This window comes from Pogoniulus pusillus, chromosome 5 (assembly GCF_015220805.1).
Source record: "Pogoniulus pusillus isolate bPogPus1 chromosome 5, bPogPus1.pri, whole genome shotgun sequence".
Taxonomy (NCBI): domain Eukaryota; kingdom Metazoa; phylum Chordata; class Aves; order Piciformes; family Lybiidae; genus Pogoniulus; species Pogoniulus pusillus.
The window spans coordinates 20,849,760-20,864,595 of NC_087268.1; the positions used below are offsets into that span (position 1 = coordinate 20,849,760).

At 50.6% G+C, this 14,836-nt stretch overlaps 1 protein-coding gene across 4 annotated transcripts in view; it reads right to left on the minus strand.

The window, feature by feature from the left end:
* Positions 1–14,344, minus strand: part of LOC135175395 (alpha-2-macroglobulin-like) — a 57,661-nt gene extending 43,317 nt beyond the window's left edge. For all 4 annotated transcript variants that reach the window (XM_064143466.1, XM_064143467.1, XM_064143465.1 and 1 more), the window contains exons 1-2: positions 14,151–14,344; positions 139–322 (exon numbers count right to left, since the gene is read on the minus strand). In XM_064143466.1, the coding sequence (XP_063999536.1) occupies positions 139–322; positions 14,151–14,236 (270 nt within the window). In that variant the 5' untranslated portion in view covers positions 14,237–14,344. The remainder of the gene's footprint in view (positions 1–138; positions 323–14,150) is intronic.
* Between the last annotated feature and the right edge of the window lie 492 nt (positions 14,345–14,836).

Sequence of the window (14,836 nt, forward strand, 5' to 3'; positions counted from 1 at the left end):
ATGAAATTAATTTTTCCTTTGGCTTTGCTTAGAAGTCTTTGCTCGCAATGTGTCTTGTTTCCCATTTCAGGACTGTTTAGATCTACTACACCACATCAGCTGGTACAAGCGATCAGCCTGGAATGATGAGATACTCACAGAGAAAGGGATGCAGGTGAACACGTCCTTCTCTGACACTACATCATCAATCAAGCTCCTGTTTTCCCCTTGGTACTCAAGGGTGGCACTCAGCGTCACAGACTCGTTCAGGTGGGTCAGCTGAACACAGAGCTTCTCAGGGACATCGGTGTGTATCACAAAGGGCAGCAGCACCATGTACTGCCTAGGGACAGAGAGAAGCAAAGATCAGAAATATCAAAAACGTGAAACACTTTTAAAGAAACAGGATTAAGTGAAAGATGAATCAAGAACTGGCTGAATGACAGAACACAGAGGATTGTGATCAGGGCTGTGGCAGGGTCAGTTTGGAGGCCTGTGGTAAGCAATGTTCCTCAGGGGCCAGGACTCAGTCCAGTCTTATAGAATCATAGAATCAAACATGTTGGAAGAAACCTCCAATATCATCCAGGCCAACCTAGCACCCAGCCCTGTCCAATCAACCAGACCATGGCACTAAGTGCCTCAGCCAGGCTTTGCTTGGACACCTCCAGGGACAATGACTCCACCACCTCCCTGGGCAGCCCATTCCAATGCCAATCACTCTCTCTGGCCACAACTTCCTCTTAACATGCAGCATAGACCTCCCCTGGCACAACTTGAGACTGTGTCCCCTTGTTCTGTTGCTGGTTGCCTGGCAGAAGAGACCAACCCCAACTGGCTACAACCTCCCTTCAGGTAGTTGTAGGCTGCAATGAGGTCTGCCCTGAGCCTCCTCTTCTCCAGGCTGCACACCCCCAGCTCCCTCAGCTTCTCCTCATAGGGCTGTGCTCCAGGTCGTGTTCAATATCTCCATCCATGATCTGGATGAAGGAACAGAGTGTACTCTCAGAAAGTTTGCTGATGATACAGAAGTGAGAGGAGTGGCTGACACCCTGTCAGGTTGTGTTGTCATCCAGCAAGACCTGGTCAGGTGGAGAGTTGGGTAGAGAGGAACCTCATGCACTTCAACAGGGACAAGTGTAGAGTCCTGCTCATGGGGAGGAAGAACTCCCTGCACTAGTACAGGTTAGGAGTTGACCTGCTGGAAAGTGAAGAAGGACCTGGTAATGCTGGTTGACAACAAGGTCCCCATGAGGCAGCCATGTGCCGTTGTGGCCAACGAGGCCAATGGTATTTTTGGGTGTGTTAAGATGAGTGTGTCCAGCAGGTCGAGGGAAGCTATTCTCCCCCTCTACTCTGCCTTTGTGAGACCACATCTGGAGTATTGTGTCCAGTTCCACATAAACATAAGGAAAATGTTCTTCCCAGTAAGGGTGGCAGAGCACCAGGCTGGGCTGCCCAGAGAGATTATGGAGTCTGTCTCTGGAGGCATTCCAAACCCTCCTGGATTAATTCCTGTGTGATTTACTCTGGGTGATCCTGCTGTAGCAGGTGGATTGGACTAGATGATTTCCAGAGGTTCCTTCCAACCCCTACTAGTCTGTGATTCTGTGAAAGGAAATTAGCAAACCATTATGCCAACCCCATTCCTGTCCCTCTGTGAATCACAGTGCACATACACATTGGCACTTGTTTTATTTGGGGTTTATACATATTAAACTGCTTAACTAATTAGCCTAAAGGAAGGACAATGCTTGCAGTGGAAGGAGTAATTTCTGTGGCAATGGAGAGTCCTTTACAAAGGATTCTTTCTTCAGTATCACAGCAGGGAGTAAGGATGGTGTGAAAGGCTACAGGTTCTTGATTGATATTTTTGGTATCCCACAAACTCCTATTAAGGCTCAAAGGCACTAGCTAAATATATATATATATATGTATAACCATAGAATCAACCAGGTTGGAAGAGACCTCCAAGCTCATCCAGTCCAACCTAGCACTCAGCCCTGTCCAATCAACTAGACCATGGCACTAAGTGTATCTGAAGGGGGCCTACAAAAACGCTGAGGAGGGACTTTTTAGGCTCTCAGGGAGTGACAGGACTGGGGGAAATGGAGCAAAGCTGGAGGTGGGGAGATTCAGAGTGGCTGTGAGCAGGAAGTTGTTGAGCATGAGAGTGGTGAGAGGCTGGACTGGGTTGCCCAGGGAGGTGGTTGAGGCCCCATGGCTGGAGGTGTTTAAGGCCAGGCTGGCTGAGGCTGTGGCCAGCCTGCTCTAGGGTAGGGTGTTCTGGGCATGGCAGGGGGGTTGGAACTAGATGATCCTTGTGGTCCCTTCCAACCCTGACTGATTCTATCATTCCGTGTGGTTGCCAGAGCCAGAACTGGAAATTCCTCCCCTTTATATAGAGAGATAGGCAGGAAATGGAAGGGAATAAACATGACTGAGAGATCCCTCGCTTGGGGGTCAGGCTTTCCATCCACCTCTCATCAGGTTTCCCATCCACCTAGAGGATTTGGATTTCCACCCACCCACCTGGTAGCTCTTAAACCACACCACCAAGTTTCCAAATCCTACTCATGCTGAGGAAAACTGAGTGCTTGCAATTTGGCATCTTGTCATGCTGAGCACACCAAAGTTTTCAGAGAGCAGTGTTTTATTGTCACACAAGAGTGCTTGGACCCTAAGAGAGCTTTTCACAGAGGACCTCCCAAAGAATCCTTCTTAAACTAAGATGCCATACAATAAAAAGAATCATTTCAATAATTCTTTCCTAAGAAATTCTGATCTGGATGAAGTGATTGGAAGATAGACTTCTAAATGACCCGGGAAGTGTGATTCTCTGATTGCCTGTGGAGCACCTGGGTAAAATGACTCTTGGTTCACCGATGTGGTTAGGTGGTCATTCTCCCCCTTGATTTCCATATACAGTGAGTTATCTGCTTTCTTGCAAGAGGCATGCACGACTAAGATTGGTACATGTGGAGGGTACAGGGTCACAAGTATGGCATGGATAGGGTGATATACAATAACATTCTGAGGGGTCAGCCCCTAGGCTGGCTAACCCAGCCCCCTTGGGCTGGCTAACTCTGCCCACATGCAGCTGACACTCCACCCCCTGCAGCTGCATGTGGGGGGTGCTACCCAGCGTTTGGTGTCTTAATCCCAAGATGGACTCAAGGACACATCCCAGCACGAGTTGCTCATGTTTATCATTTCATGTCCTCTTAGCAAAAATCTCTCCACATCTGATAATTTTCCAAGGTAAGAAAATACCTAAAACTGATTAACCTATTAGTGCAAAGCTTTTGGCATGGTGGGATTCTGAAGGAAAAATGGTAAAAATCATAGGATCATAGAATCAAGCAGGTTGGAAGAAACCTCAAAGCTCATCCAGTCCAACCTAGCACCCAGCCCTGTCCAGTCAACCTAAGTGCCTCTCCAGGCTTTGCTTGAACACCACCAGGGACATCAACTTCACCACCTTCCTGGGTAGCGAATTCCAGTGCCAATCACTCTCTCTGGCAACAACTTCCTCCTAACATCCAGCCTAGATCTCCCCCACCACAACTTGAGACTGTGTCCCCTTGTTCTATTTCTGGTTGTCTGGCAACCCCATCTGGCTACAGCCTCCCTTCAGGTAGTTGTAGACAGCAATGAGATCAGCCTTGAGCCTCCTCTTCTGCAGGCTGCACACCCCCAGCTCCCTCAGCCTCTCCTCCTGCAGTCCACAGGAGGAAAGGGACCTGGAGGTACTGATAGACAGTAGACTAAAGATGAGCCAGCAGTGTGCCCAGGTGGCCAAGAGAGCCAATGGCATCCTGGCCTGCATCAGGAATAGTGTGGCCAGTAGGACAAGAGAAGTTATTCTTCCCCTGTACTCAACACTGGTCAGGCCACACCTTGAGTGCTGTGTCCAGTTCTGGGCCCCTCAATTCAAGAGAGATGTTGAGGTGCTGGAACGTGTCCAGAGAAGGGCAACAAAGCTGGTGAGGGGCCTGGAACACAAACCCTATGAGGAGAGGCTGAGGGAGCTGGGGTTGTTTAGCCTGGAGAAGAGGAGGCTCAGGGGTGATCTTATTACTGTCTACAACTACCTAAAGGGACACTGTAGCCAGGTGGGGGGTGGCCTCTTCTCCCAGGCAACCAGCAATAGAACAAGGGGACACAGTCTCAAGTTGTGCCAAGGGTAGGTATAGACTGGATATTAGGGGGAAGTTCTGCACAGAGAGAGAGTGATTGGCATTGGAATGGGCTGCCCAGGGAAGTGGTGGAGGCACCGTCCCTGGAGGTCTTCAAGAAAAGACTGGATGAGGCACTTAGTGCCATGATCTAGTTGACTGGATAGGGCTGGGTGATAGGTTGGACTGGATGATCTTGGAGGTTTCTTCCAACCTGGTTGATTCTATGGAAGGTTCTATGGAAGGCTTTCTTGGCCACCTGGGCACACTGCTGGCTCATGTTCAGCTACTCTCTACCAGCACCCCCAGGTCCCTCTCTGCCTGGCTGCTCTCAGCCACTCTATCTCCAGCCTATAGTGCTGCTTGAGGTTGCTGTGGCCAAAGTGTAGGACGCTGAACTTGGCCTTGTTAACCCTGACATCTGCTGGAGGGACAACACAGCAAGGCATCAGCAACCCAGGATTTTCCTGGCTTGCACAGATGACAAGTTCCTCTTCCGAATGGTAGTGGAACCAACAAGAAAACATGCTGGACCTTGTTCTGGCCAACAGCAAAGGGCTGGTGACTGAGGCTCAGGGACAGGCTTGGCTGCAGTGACCATGATGCAGTTGCATTTCCGATCCTCAGAGCAACCAGGAGGACATATTCTAAGCTTATGATCCTGGACTTTGGACATGTAGACTTTGATGGCTGACCAAAGTACCATGGGATGAAGACCTAGAGGAAAGAGGGGCCCAGGACAGCTGGTCACTGTTCAAGGATCACCTCCTCTGTGTCCAGGAGCAATTCATAACAACAAAGAGGAAAGCAGGGAAGGAGCAAGGAGCTCCTGGACATGCTGTCACACAAAAAGAAACGCTACAAGGAGTGGAAGAAAAGACAGATGGAATGGGGGGAATATAAGGAAGCTGCCCCAGCAGCTAGAGATCTGGTTAGGAAAGCTAAGGCAGAGTTTGAATTGAATCTAGCCAGGGAAGTCAAAGGGAACACCAAGAATCTATACAGGTATATTAATGCTAAGAAGAAGCCTAGGGAAGTTTGGGCCCCCTCACAAAGGAAACAGCTGAAGTGGTCATGAGTGACATGGAAAAGGCTGAGGTTCTCAATGACTTCTTTACCTCAGTCTCCACTGCAAAGGCCTCCAGCCACACTCCTGGAGCCATGGAAGATAATGGCAGAAGCTGGAAGGAAGAGCTGCCCATCAGAAGTGAAGATCAGGTTCATCCTGAAAGTGTTCAAGTCCATGGGACCCAATGAGATACAACCACAGGTGCTGAGGAAACTGGCAGATGAGGTTGCTAAACCCTCTCTATTCTATTCCAAAACTCCTGGCAGTCTGGTGCAGTCCTCACTGACTGGAAAAGGGGAAACAGAACTCCCATTTTCAAACAAGGTAGGAAGGATGAGCCAGGGAACTCCAGGCCAGTCAGTCTCACCTCTGTGCCCAGTAAGATCATGGAGCAGATCCTCCTGGAGGCACTACTGAGACAGGAGAATAGTGAAGAAGTGGTTGGGTACAATCAGCATGGCTTCACCCAGGGCAAATCCTGCCTGACAAACCTGGTGGCCTTCTATGAATAGGTCACAACATTCATAGATGAGGGGCGAGCAACTCATGTCATCTACCTGGACCTGAGCCAGGCCTTTGACACTGTCCCACACCACATCCTGGTCTCCAAGCTGGTGACACATGGGTTTGATGGGTGAACCACGAGATGAATAAAGAACTGGCTTGATGGCTGCACACAAAGTGGGACTGTCAGTGGCTCTATAGCCAAGTGGAGGCCATAGACAAGTGGAGTCCCTCAGAGATCAGTCCTGGGAGCAGTCTTGTTCAAAATCTTTGTGGGTGCATGGACAGAGGCATTGAGTGCAGCCTCAGCAAGTTTGCTGATGACATCAAGCTGTGTGGTGCAGCAGACAGGCTGGAGGGCAGGGATCCCTCCAGAGGGACCTGGACAGGCTGCAGAGGTGGGCACAAGCCAAGATCATGAGGTTCAACAAGACCAAGTGCAAGGTCCTGCATCTGGGTTGAGGCAATGCAAGCACAAATCCAGGCTGGGCAGTGAGTGGCTGGAGAGCAGCCCCGAGGAGAGGGATTTGGGGGTGCTGCTGGACCAGAAGCAAAACGTGAGCCAGCAATGTGCACTTACAGCCCAGAGGGCAAACCAGAGCCTCGGCTGCAGCAGGAGAAGTGTGGCCAGCAGGGCCAGGGAGGTGATTCTCCCCCTCTGCTCCGCTCTGCTGAGACCCCACCTGGAGTACTGCATCCAGTTCTGGAGCCCTTATGACAAGAGGGATATGGAGATGCTGGGGTGTGTCCAGAGCAGGGCCACGAGGATGCTCAGAGGGCTGGAGCAGCTCTGCTGTGAGGACAGACTGAAAGAGTTGGGGCTGTTCAGTGTGGAGAAGAGGAGGCTCCCAGGTGAGCTTCTTGTGGCCTTCCAGGATCTGAAGGGGGCCTACAAAAAAGCTATACCACTCCACACCCCACACTCTTAATCTTCTTTATCCAAATATTTACAGCTTGTCAGTGGCCCAGCAGCTCTTATGAGGCCTTATCTTGGAAGTTTGCTGACGGGAAGAGAGAATGACAGCACTCTGATAGGAAGATAAAAGAATAAAGATCTCTGAAGTCCCTTCCAAACCTCATCAGTCTGTGATTCTGTGAAAATAATAAGCCACAGGCTTAATAATAGTGAATGGTGCCACATGCAGTTGGCAGCTGTCACTAGTGGTGTGCCCCAAAGATCAGTGCTGGGCCCAGTCCTGTTCAATATCTTCACTGATGATCTGGATGAGGGGACTGAGTCCAGCATCAGTAAGTTTGCAGATGACACCAAGCTAGGAGCAGGTGTGGAGCTGTTGGAGGGTAAGAGAGCCCTGCAGAGGGATGTGGCCAGGCTGGATGGGTGGGCAGAGGCCAGTAGGATGACATTTAACAAGGCCAAGTGCAGGGTTCTGCACTTTGGCCACAACAACCCCAAGCAGCACTACAGGCTGGAGACAGAGTGGCTGAGAGCAGCCAGGCAGAGAGGGATCTGGGGGTGCCGGTAGATAGTAGCTGAAGATGAGGCAGCAGTGTGCCCAGGTGGCCCAGAGAGCCAATGGCATCCTGGCCTGCATCAGGAGCAGTGTGGCCAGTAGGACAAGGGAGGTTATTCTGCCCCTGTACTCAGCTCTGGTCAGGCCACACCTTGAGTGCTGTGTCCAGTTCTGGCCCCCTCAATTCAAGAGAGATGTTGAGGTGCTGGAACGTGTCCAGAGAAGGGCAACAAAGCTGGTGAGGGGCCTGGAACACAAACCCTATGAGGAGAGGCTGAGGGAGCTGGGGGTGTGTAGACTGCAGAAGAGGAGGCTCAAGGGTGACCTCATTGCTGTCTACAACTACCTGGCAGGCAATTAGCAGCAGAACAAGGGGACACAGTCTCAAGTTGTGGTGGGGGAGGTCTAGGCTGGATGTTAGGAGGAAGTTGTTGGCAGAGAGAGTGATTGGCATTGGAATGGGCTGCCCAGGGAGGTGGTGGAGTCGTTGTCCCTGGAGGTGTTCAAGAAAAACCTGGCCCAGGCACTTAGTGCCATGGTCTGGTTGACTGGACAGGGCTGGGTGCTAGGTTGGACTGGATGATCTTGGAGGTCTCTTCCAACCTGGTTGATTCTGTGATTCTATGATTCTATGAAAAACAGAAGGGAGCAGAAACTTCTGGAAAACTGAACTGAGGAACATATGCTACCAGATGCTGTGAAATCCAAATGTATAGTTCTGGTATGACCAGCCTGTGGCTTTTGAGCCTCTAACACTGTCAAAGAGAGATGGTATGCATACTCAGATTGCACCAGGAGACAGACAACACACAATTGTCCTTCCCTGAGTGGGAAACAAAAGACCTCTGAGTTGGATAGTCAGGGCCTTACCTATATGTTCAGCCAAGCACAGGTTGTTAAAAGAAGTTGAATTCCCATTTGCCAGTATCTCTCCAGGGCTTATAATATCTGCCCTTTGGCACCAGCTACATCAAAATCTGCTACGAGTCTCATAAGGGAAAGATCAGCTACTCGTGGTGCAAAGGTTACTACAAATGTCCTGGCTAAATTGTTGCCCAGAACTGGCTGGAAAAGACAGCAGCAAAGGTGTAATCACTGCCACAGTAAAACCTTGAACCTCTGGTAGAAGCTCCATAAGACTGCAGCAGATGGGAAATTAATTTCAACAGTACTTCCCTTGCTCCTCTGCTCTGGCCCTCAGTGCCTACAACTGACCAGAAACACAGACAGAAGTCATGTAGTAGTGTAGTCCTCTGGACTGATGCTGGACTGTATTTATGAGCCTAGTATTTCTTTTTCCCTGTGTATGTTCAAGCTGTGTTGATGCAGCAGCAGGAGGTTCTGGTGGCAATTCAGTTTTCCCAGTGTATTAATCCCTGTATGCATGAGATGAAATCTGTGGTCAGCACTGCTCATAACACTTCCTTATAGGACCTCCAGTGAGGACGGCTAATGTGTGCCATGCCAGATTGTGCCAGTTTGAGCCTAGCTGGGATATTTTGGTGAGAAGAATTAGATGTTAGGCTGTGAAAAAGAAACAATGGTGACGGCTGCTGCACTCATAGGCTTGCTGAGATGTGTAGGAACAAGAACACAAACATCGATAACGGAGTTTGCTCTCTGGCTCTGGGGCTGCACTTTTTCTCTCTCTCTAACCTGCCATCTGTGTAACTAATCCTGCTTTCTAACCCCCTTGGCCAACCCTCCAAACTCACCTTGAGCATCAGGCAAAGTCTGGGGTAAGGTAGAGAGGTGGGAAGAAGGTGGAAGGGTGGTTGGGAGCCCCTGCTGGGGACTCTGGTTTCTTGGAGGGCTGTTGTGTTTCTCTATCACTTTTCAGCTTGTCTATGTCTGTCTATAGCTGTATAGACTGTAAATACCTGCTTTTGTATTGTGCTAAGCTGTAAGTATAAAGCTGCATTCTTTAATTTACAGCTTGGCTGAGTCTAGTCTGGATGATTTTCCACAGTGTCTGGGGGCAAGTAACATCCAAACCATCACACAGATGGTGCCAGCCCTGGGGAAAGAGACAGCAGTGCATGTCTAGAGTTATATTATTACTTGGACTCTGAGCTTCTGGATCAACCTACAGCTGCTGTGAAGGCAGTGGGACCCAAGCAGGTGAGGGGTGCCCCAGCAGCTCTAGGCAGCTCATGCTGCTGGAGAAGCAGTGAAAGGAGGGAGCTCCAGCCACTCAGAGGTGATTACAGCTCACAGAATCATAGAATCAGTCAGGTTTGGAAGGGACCACAAGGATCACTGAGTTCCAACTCTCCTGCCATGCCCAGGGACACCCTGTCCTAGAGCAGGCTGCTCACAGCCCCATCCAGCCTGGCCTTAAACACCTCCAGGCATCGGGCCTCAACCACCTTCCTGGGCAACCCATTTCAGCCTCTCACCACTCTCATCCTGTACAACTTCCTCCTCATGCCACTCTGACCCCCCCCACCTCCAGCTTTGCTCCATTCCCCCTAGTCCTGGCACTCCCTGAAAGTCTGAAAAGTCCCTCTCCATCTGCTTTGGAGGCCCCCTTCAGATCCTGGAAGGCCACAAGAAGCTCACCTGGGAGCCTCCTCTTCTGCAGACTCAACAGCCCAAACTTTCAGCCTCTCCTCACAGCAGAGCTGCTGCAGCCCTCTGAGCATCCTTGTGGCCCTTCTCTGGACACGCTTCAACATCTCCACCTCCTTCTTGTAATGGGGGCTCCAGAACTGGATGCAGTACTCCAGGTGGGGTCTCAGCAGAGCAGAGTAGAGGGGAAGAATCACCTCCCTTGCCCTGCTGGCCACACTTCTCCTGCTGCAGCCCAGGCTCTGGTTGGCTTTCTGGGCTGCAAGTGCTCACAACTACCTTCTCGCTCCAGTGCTCCACTTCCTTCGTAGTCCTCTCACCACAGCTTCACCCTGTGCCTCCTCCCACTGGGTCTGTTTTCCCTTCCACTGCCAGCAGCACTGGCAATCTGTCTGTAACATCAGTTACAGTGCCAAAGGGACAGCATGACCTAGTTTGTAGGGAATTTGGCTCATTCCTTTTCCTATCCACTGTCCTGCTGAAGTCCTGGCCAACACGCAGAACTTCCCTCTGAACTAGCTTTCCTGCCTTTGAAAGCAGGATGTGAAATGTGCTGCTTATAAATCTCTCTTCAGCAGTTTTGGGATATTGGTGCAAAGACTTAGGTGAGTTAAAGAACAATGAGAGCTTTAAATAACTTAGATCACAAATTCTATGTATAGGCGTTTCAGGATACATAACACCTGAGCTGCCAAAAGAGACCTCAACAATCTCCCTACATGCAACAAACTTCTGACAACACAGGTGGTGATTGTCAGCAGCAGACATCAACAAAGGATAGGAGACCCCAGAGGAAGTGGCTGAGGTGAAAATGATGAGATTCTTTATGTACACAAAGGGAATACTCTATCTTAAGATGTACTACTGTCTGTGTATAGATTCTCAGCTTCTTCTGAGGACAAATACTCAGCCAGAGAAGGCAGTGACGCACAGAATCACAGAATGGTAGGGGTGGGAAGGGACCTCCAGAGATAACAGAATCACAGAATTAGCCAGGTTGGAAAAGACCTCTGAGATCGTTGAATCCAACCTATCACCTAACCCTTCAAATTAACTACATCATGGCACTAAGTGCCTCATCCAGCCTCCTTTTAAACACCTTCAGGGATGGTGACTCCACCACCTCCCTGGGCAGCCCATTCCAATACCAACCACTCTCTCTGCCAACAACTTCCTCCTAACATCCAGCCTAAACCTGCCCTGACACAGCTTGAGGCTGTGTCCTCTTGTTCTGTCACTGGGTGCCTGAGAGAGGAAACCTACCCCACCTGGCTACCCTTCAGGTAGTTGTAGACAGCAATGAGGTCTGCCCTGAGCCTTCTCTTCTGCAGGCTGCACACCCCCAGCTCCCTCAGCCTCTCCTCACAGGGCTGTGCTCCAGACCCCTCACCAGCTTCAAAGCCCTTCTCTGGACATGTTCCAGCACCTCAACCTCTCTCTTGAATTGAGGAGCCCAGAACTGGACACACTACTCAAGGTGTGGCCTGACCAGTGTTGAGCACAGGGGCATAAGGACTTGCCTGCTGGGCACACTATTCCTGGTACAGGCCTGGATGCCATTGGCCTTCTTGGCCTGGGCACACTGCTGGCTCATGTTCAGTCAGCTGTCCACCAGCACTTCCAGGTCTCTCTCTGCCTGGCTGCTCTCAGCCACTTTGGTCCCAGCCTGTAGCACTGCATGGGGTTGTTGTGGCCGAAGTGCAGAACCTGACACTTGGCCTTGTTAAAACTCATGGCACTGGACTGTTCTGTTCTGCGCAGCCTCTCCAGGTCCCTCTGCAGATGGGACTACAAGAATCATCTACTTCCAACATCCCTTCCATGGGCAGGGACTTCCCACCCTCGAGCAGGTTGGCCAGAGCCCCATCCAGCTTGGCCTTTAACACCTTCAGAGACGAGGCTTCAACCACCTCCCTGGGCAACCCATTCCAGCCTCTCACCACTCTTATGCTAAACAACTTCCTCCTCGTGTCCAGGCTGAATCTCTCCACCTCCAGCTTTGCTCCATAAAAAGAAAGGGCAGCATGTTGCTCACAGCAGGAGACATCTGAGCAGCATGCATTCATTCCCTTGCCTTCTGATCTTGGGCAAGGATGAATTAAGATGACTGAATTTTCACAGAATCATTTTGGTCAGAAAAGACTTTTCAGACCATTGATTCCAACCATTAATTACTTATCTAATTAATTTTTGTTACTTAATTACATCAGATTACTGTAAGGGGACCATAGAGCTCTGCCTGACCCCAAAGTAGATTTTGTTGGCTGATCTACCCCAGAAGCACCCAAAGAGGGCAAGTGAATGAGGAGTTGATGGTATAGTAAAAGTGAAAATGTCTGAGGTGGTCACTACTTCACCTCTGACCAAAAAGTAAGTGGTAGTAGTAATACTATGCCTTCTGCTATGGCTCCTGTGGGCACTAAATCTCTGTAGGAAACATTACAAGATCTGTGTTGGTAAGAACTGTGCTTCTGCCAGCACAGCAAGAGGCACAGTATCATAGTATCATAGTATCATCAGGGTTGGAAGAGACCTCACAGATCATCAAGTCCAACCCTTTACCACAGAACTCAAGGCTAGACCATGGCACCAAGTGCCACATCCAACCTTGCCTTAAAGTGCCCCAGGGACGACGACTCCACCACCTCCCCGGGCAGCCCATTCCAGTGTCCAATGACTCTCTCAGTGAAGAACTTTCTCCTCACCTCAAGCCTAAATCTCCCCTGGCGCAGCCTGAGGCTGTGTCCTCTTGTTCTGGCGCTGGCCACCTGAGAGAAGAGAGCAACCTCCTCCTGGCCACAACCACCTCTCAGGTAGTTGTAGACAACAATAAGGTCACCCCTGAGCCTCCTCTTCTCCAGGCTAAACAATCCCAGCTCCCTCAGCCTCTCCTCATAGGGCTTGTGCTCAAGGCCTCTCACCAGCCTCGTCGCCCTTCTCTGGACACGCTCAAGCATCTCAATGTCCCTTTTAAACTGGGGAGCCCAGAACTGAACACAATACTCAAGGTGTGGTCTAACCAGTGCAGAGTACAGGGGCAGAATGACCTCCCTGCTCCTGCTGACCACACCATTCCTGATGCAGGCCACTGGCTCTCTTGGCCACCTGGGCACACTGCTGGCTCATGTTCAGGCGGGTATCAATCAGTACCCCCAGATCCCTCTCTGTCTGGCTGCTCTCCAGCCACTCCGACCCTAGCCTGTATCTCTCCATGGGGTTGTTGTAGCCAAAGTGCAGCACCCTGCACTTGGAGCTATTGAACCCCATCCCATTGGACTCTGCCCATCTGTCCAGGCAGTCAAGGTCCCGCTGCAGAGCCCTTCTGCCTTCCAACTCAGTCACATCTGCCCCCAGCTTGGTGTCATCTGCAAACTTGCTGATGACTGACTCGATGCCCTCATCCAGATCATCTATGAAGATGTTAAAGAGGATGGGGCCCAGCACTGATCCCTGAGGGACACCACTAGTGACAGCCACCAGCTGGATGTGGCACCATTCACCACCACTCTCTGGGTCCGGCCCTCCAGCCAGTTCCTAATCCAGCACAAGCAGCCAGGGTCTGAAGAAGGAGGCTGCTTCCATCCAGACTAAAGGCTCTCGAGCTTTGGTAGGTGAGGTTGGGGAAGCCAGAGTCCAGTGAGTTTGTGCCATCCTGGACTTCCCCTCCTCTCAGGACCTCAGGGTGGATGCCCCTGGGAGGGTGCCAGCATCAGGCTCTGTGCCAGAGGAGAAGAATCTGGGTCACAGACCCTCTTTGGGAACAAGTACATTTGATGCTGCCAAGGGAAATGAACTGACTTGAAAGAAACAGGAGGAAGGCAAAGCAAACTGGCAAGAAAGCAGCAGGAGAATGAGAAGTAACTCAGTGATTGAAACAAGGCTACTACAGGAAAGGAAAGTGCATGTGTATTCTAACCTCATGCCCACAAACTCCCAGGCACCTGAAGGTTTCTAGGTAGGAATACAGTTAGGCAAAGATGTTGTGAGGATCCAGGTCTCAAACATTAGGCAGCTGCAGGGCAGGAGTGTTGGCAGAGCTCTGCTGAACCAGGGCTGAACTGAGAGGGAGTAGCAAGGTAGATGAGAATGGAGAGCAGTGGCAGAGCTGTGCTGGACCAGAGCTGGACAGATAGTGGGTGGCAGGGAGGGTGGGAATGGAGAGCAGTGGCAGAGCTGTGCTGGAGCAGAGCTAGAGAGTAGAGGGTTGCAGGGTGGGTGGCAATGTAGAGCACTGGCAGAGCTGTGCAGGAGGCTCAGGGTTTGGCTAGTGATTGGCTGCAGGGCAGGAGTGGAAGAAACTAGCAGAGCTGTGTGACAGGAAGAAAATGGAAGCAAAAAACCTAAGACCTCCCTCCCCCCTCCATATATGTAGCTTACAGTTCTGTGGTGGGAGAAGTAGTTCCAGGAAGGAAGAAGAAGAGAAGGAGGAGGATGGGTTTGCTGGGCAGCTTGTCCTTCACCATAGTGCAGAGCAGTTTCTGGTGAGTCAAGCAGACAGCCAGGCTGGTTTGGTGCTGCTGTTTCCTTGTGCCTTGTGATTCCCTCTATGCTAGGCCAGCCGCTTTATAGCTTCTCTGTAAACAGCCCAGGGGCTGGAGGAGATAAGGGCTGGGGGCCAGGACCGGTCCGGAAATGGGGAGAGGCAGGAAGGAGGAGCTGAAACGGAGGGACAGTATTTGCCAGGGACTTTTCAAGCACAGAGAGCAAATTTATTGGATAGTGCTTTTATGAGGAAACTTCATACCCATCCTTCTTTAACCCATCAGAAAGCCACAGTGCTGGGGAAATTAAATATGCTCAACACACAGCAATGTTCCCTGTGAGTGGCATCCAATCACAGCACAACTTTCACAGAATCACAGAATTCCTTAGATTGGAAAAGCCCTTCAAGATCCTTGAGTCCAATCATTAGTTTCACACTGACAAGTCCTTGACCAAACCAAATCCTTCAGCACAACATCTCATCACTATGAATTGCTATGCTTGGAAAGGACCACCAGGATCATCCAGTCCAGCCTTTATCCCAGCATCCTTCATCACTAGATCATAGCCTCAAGCACCAC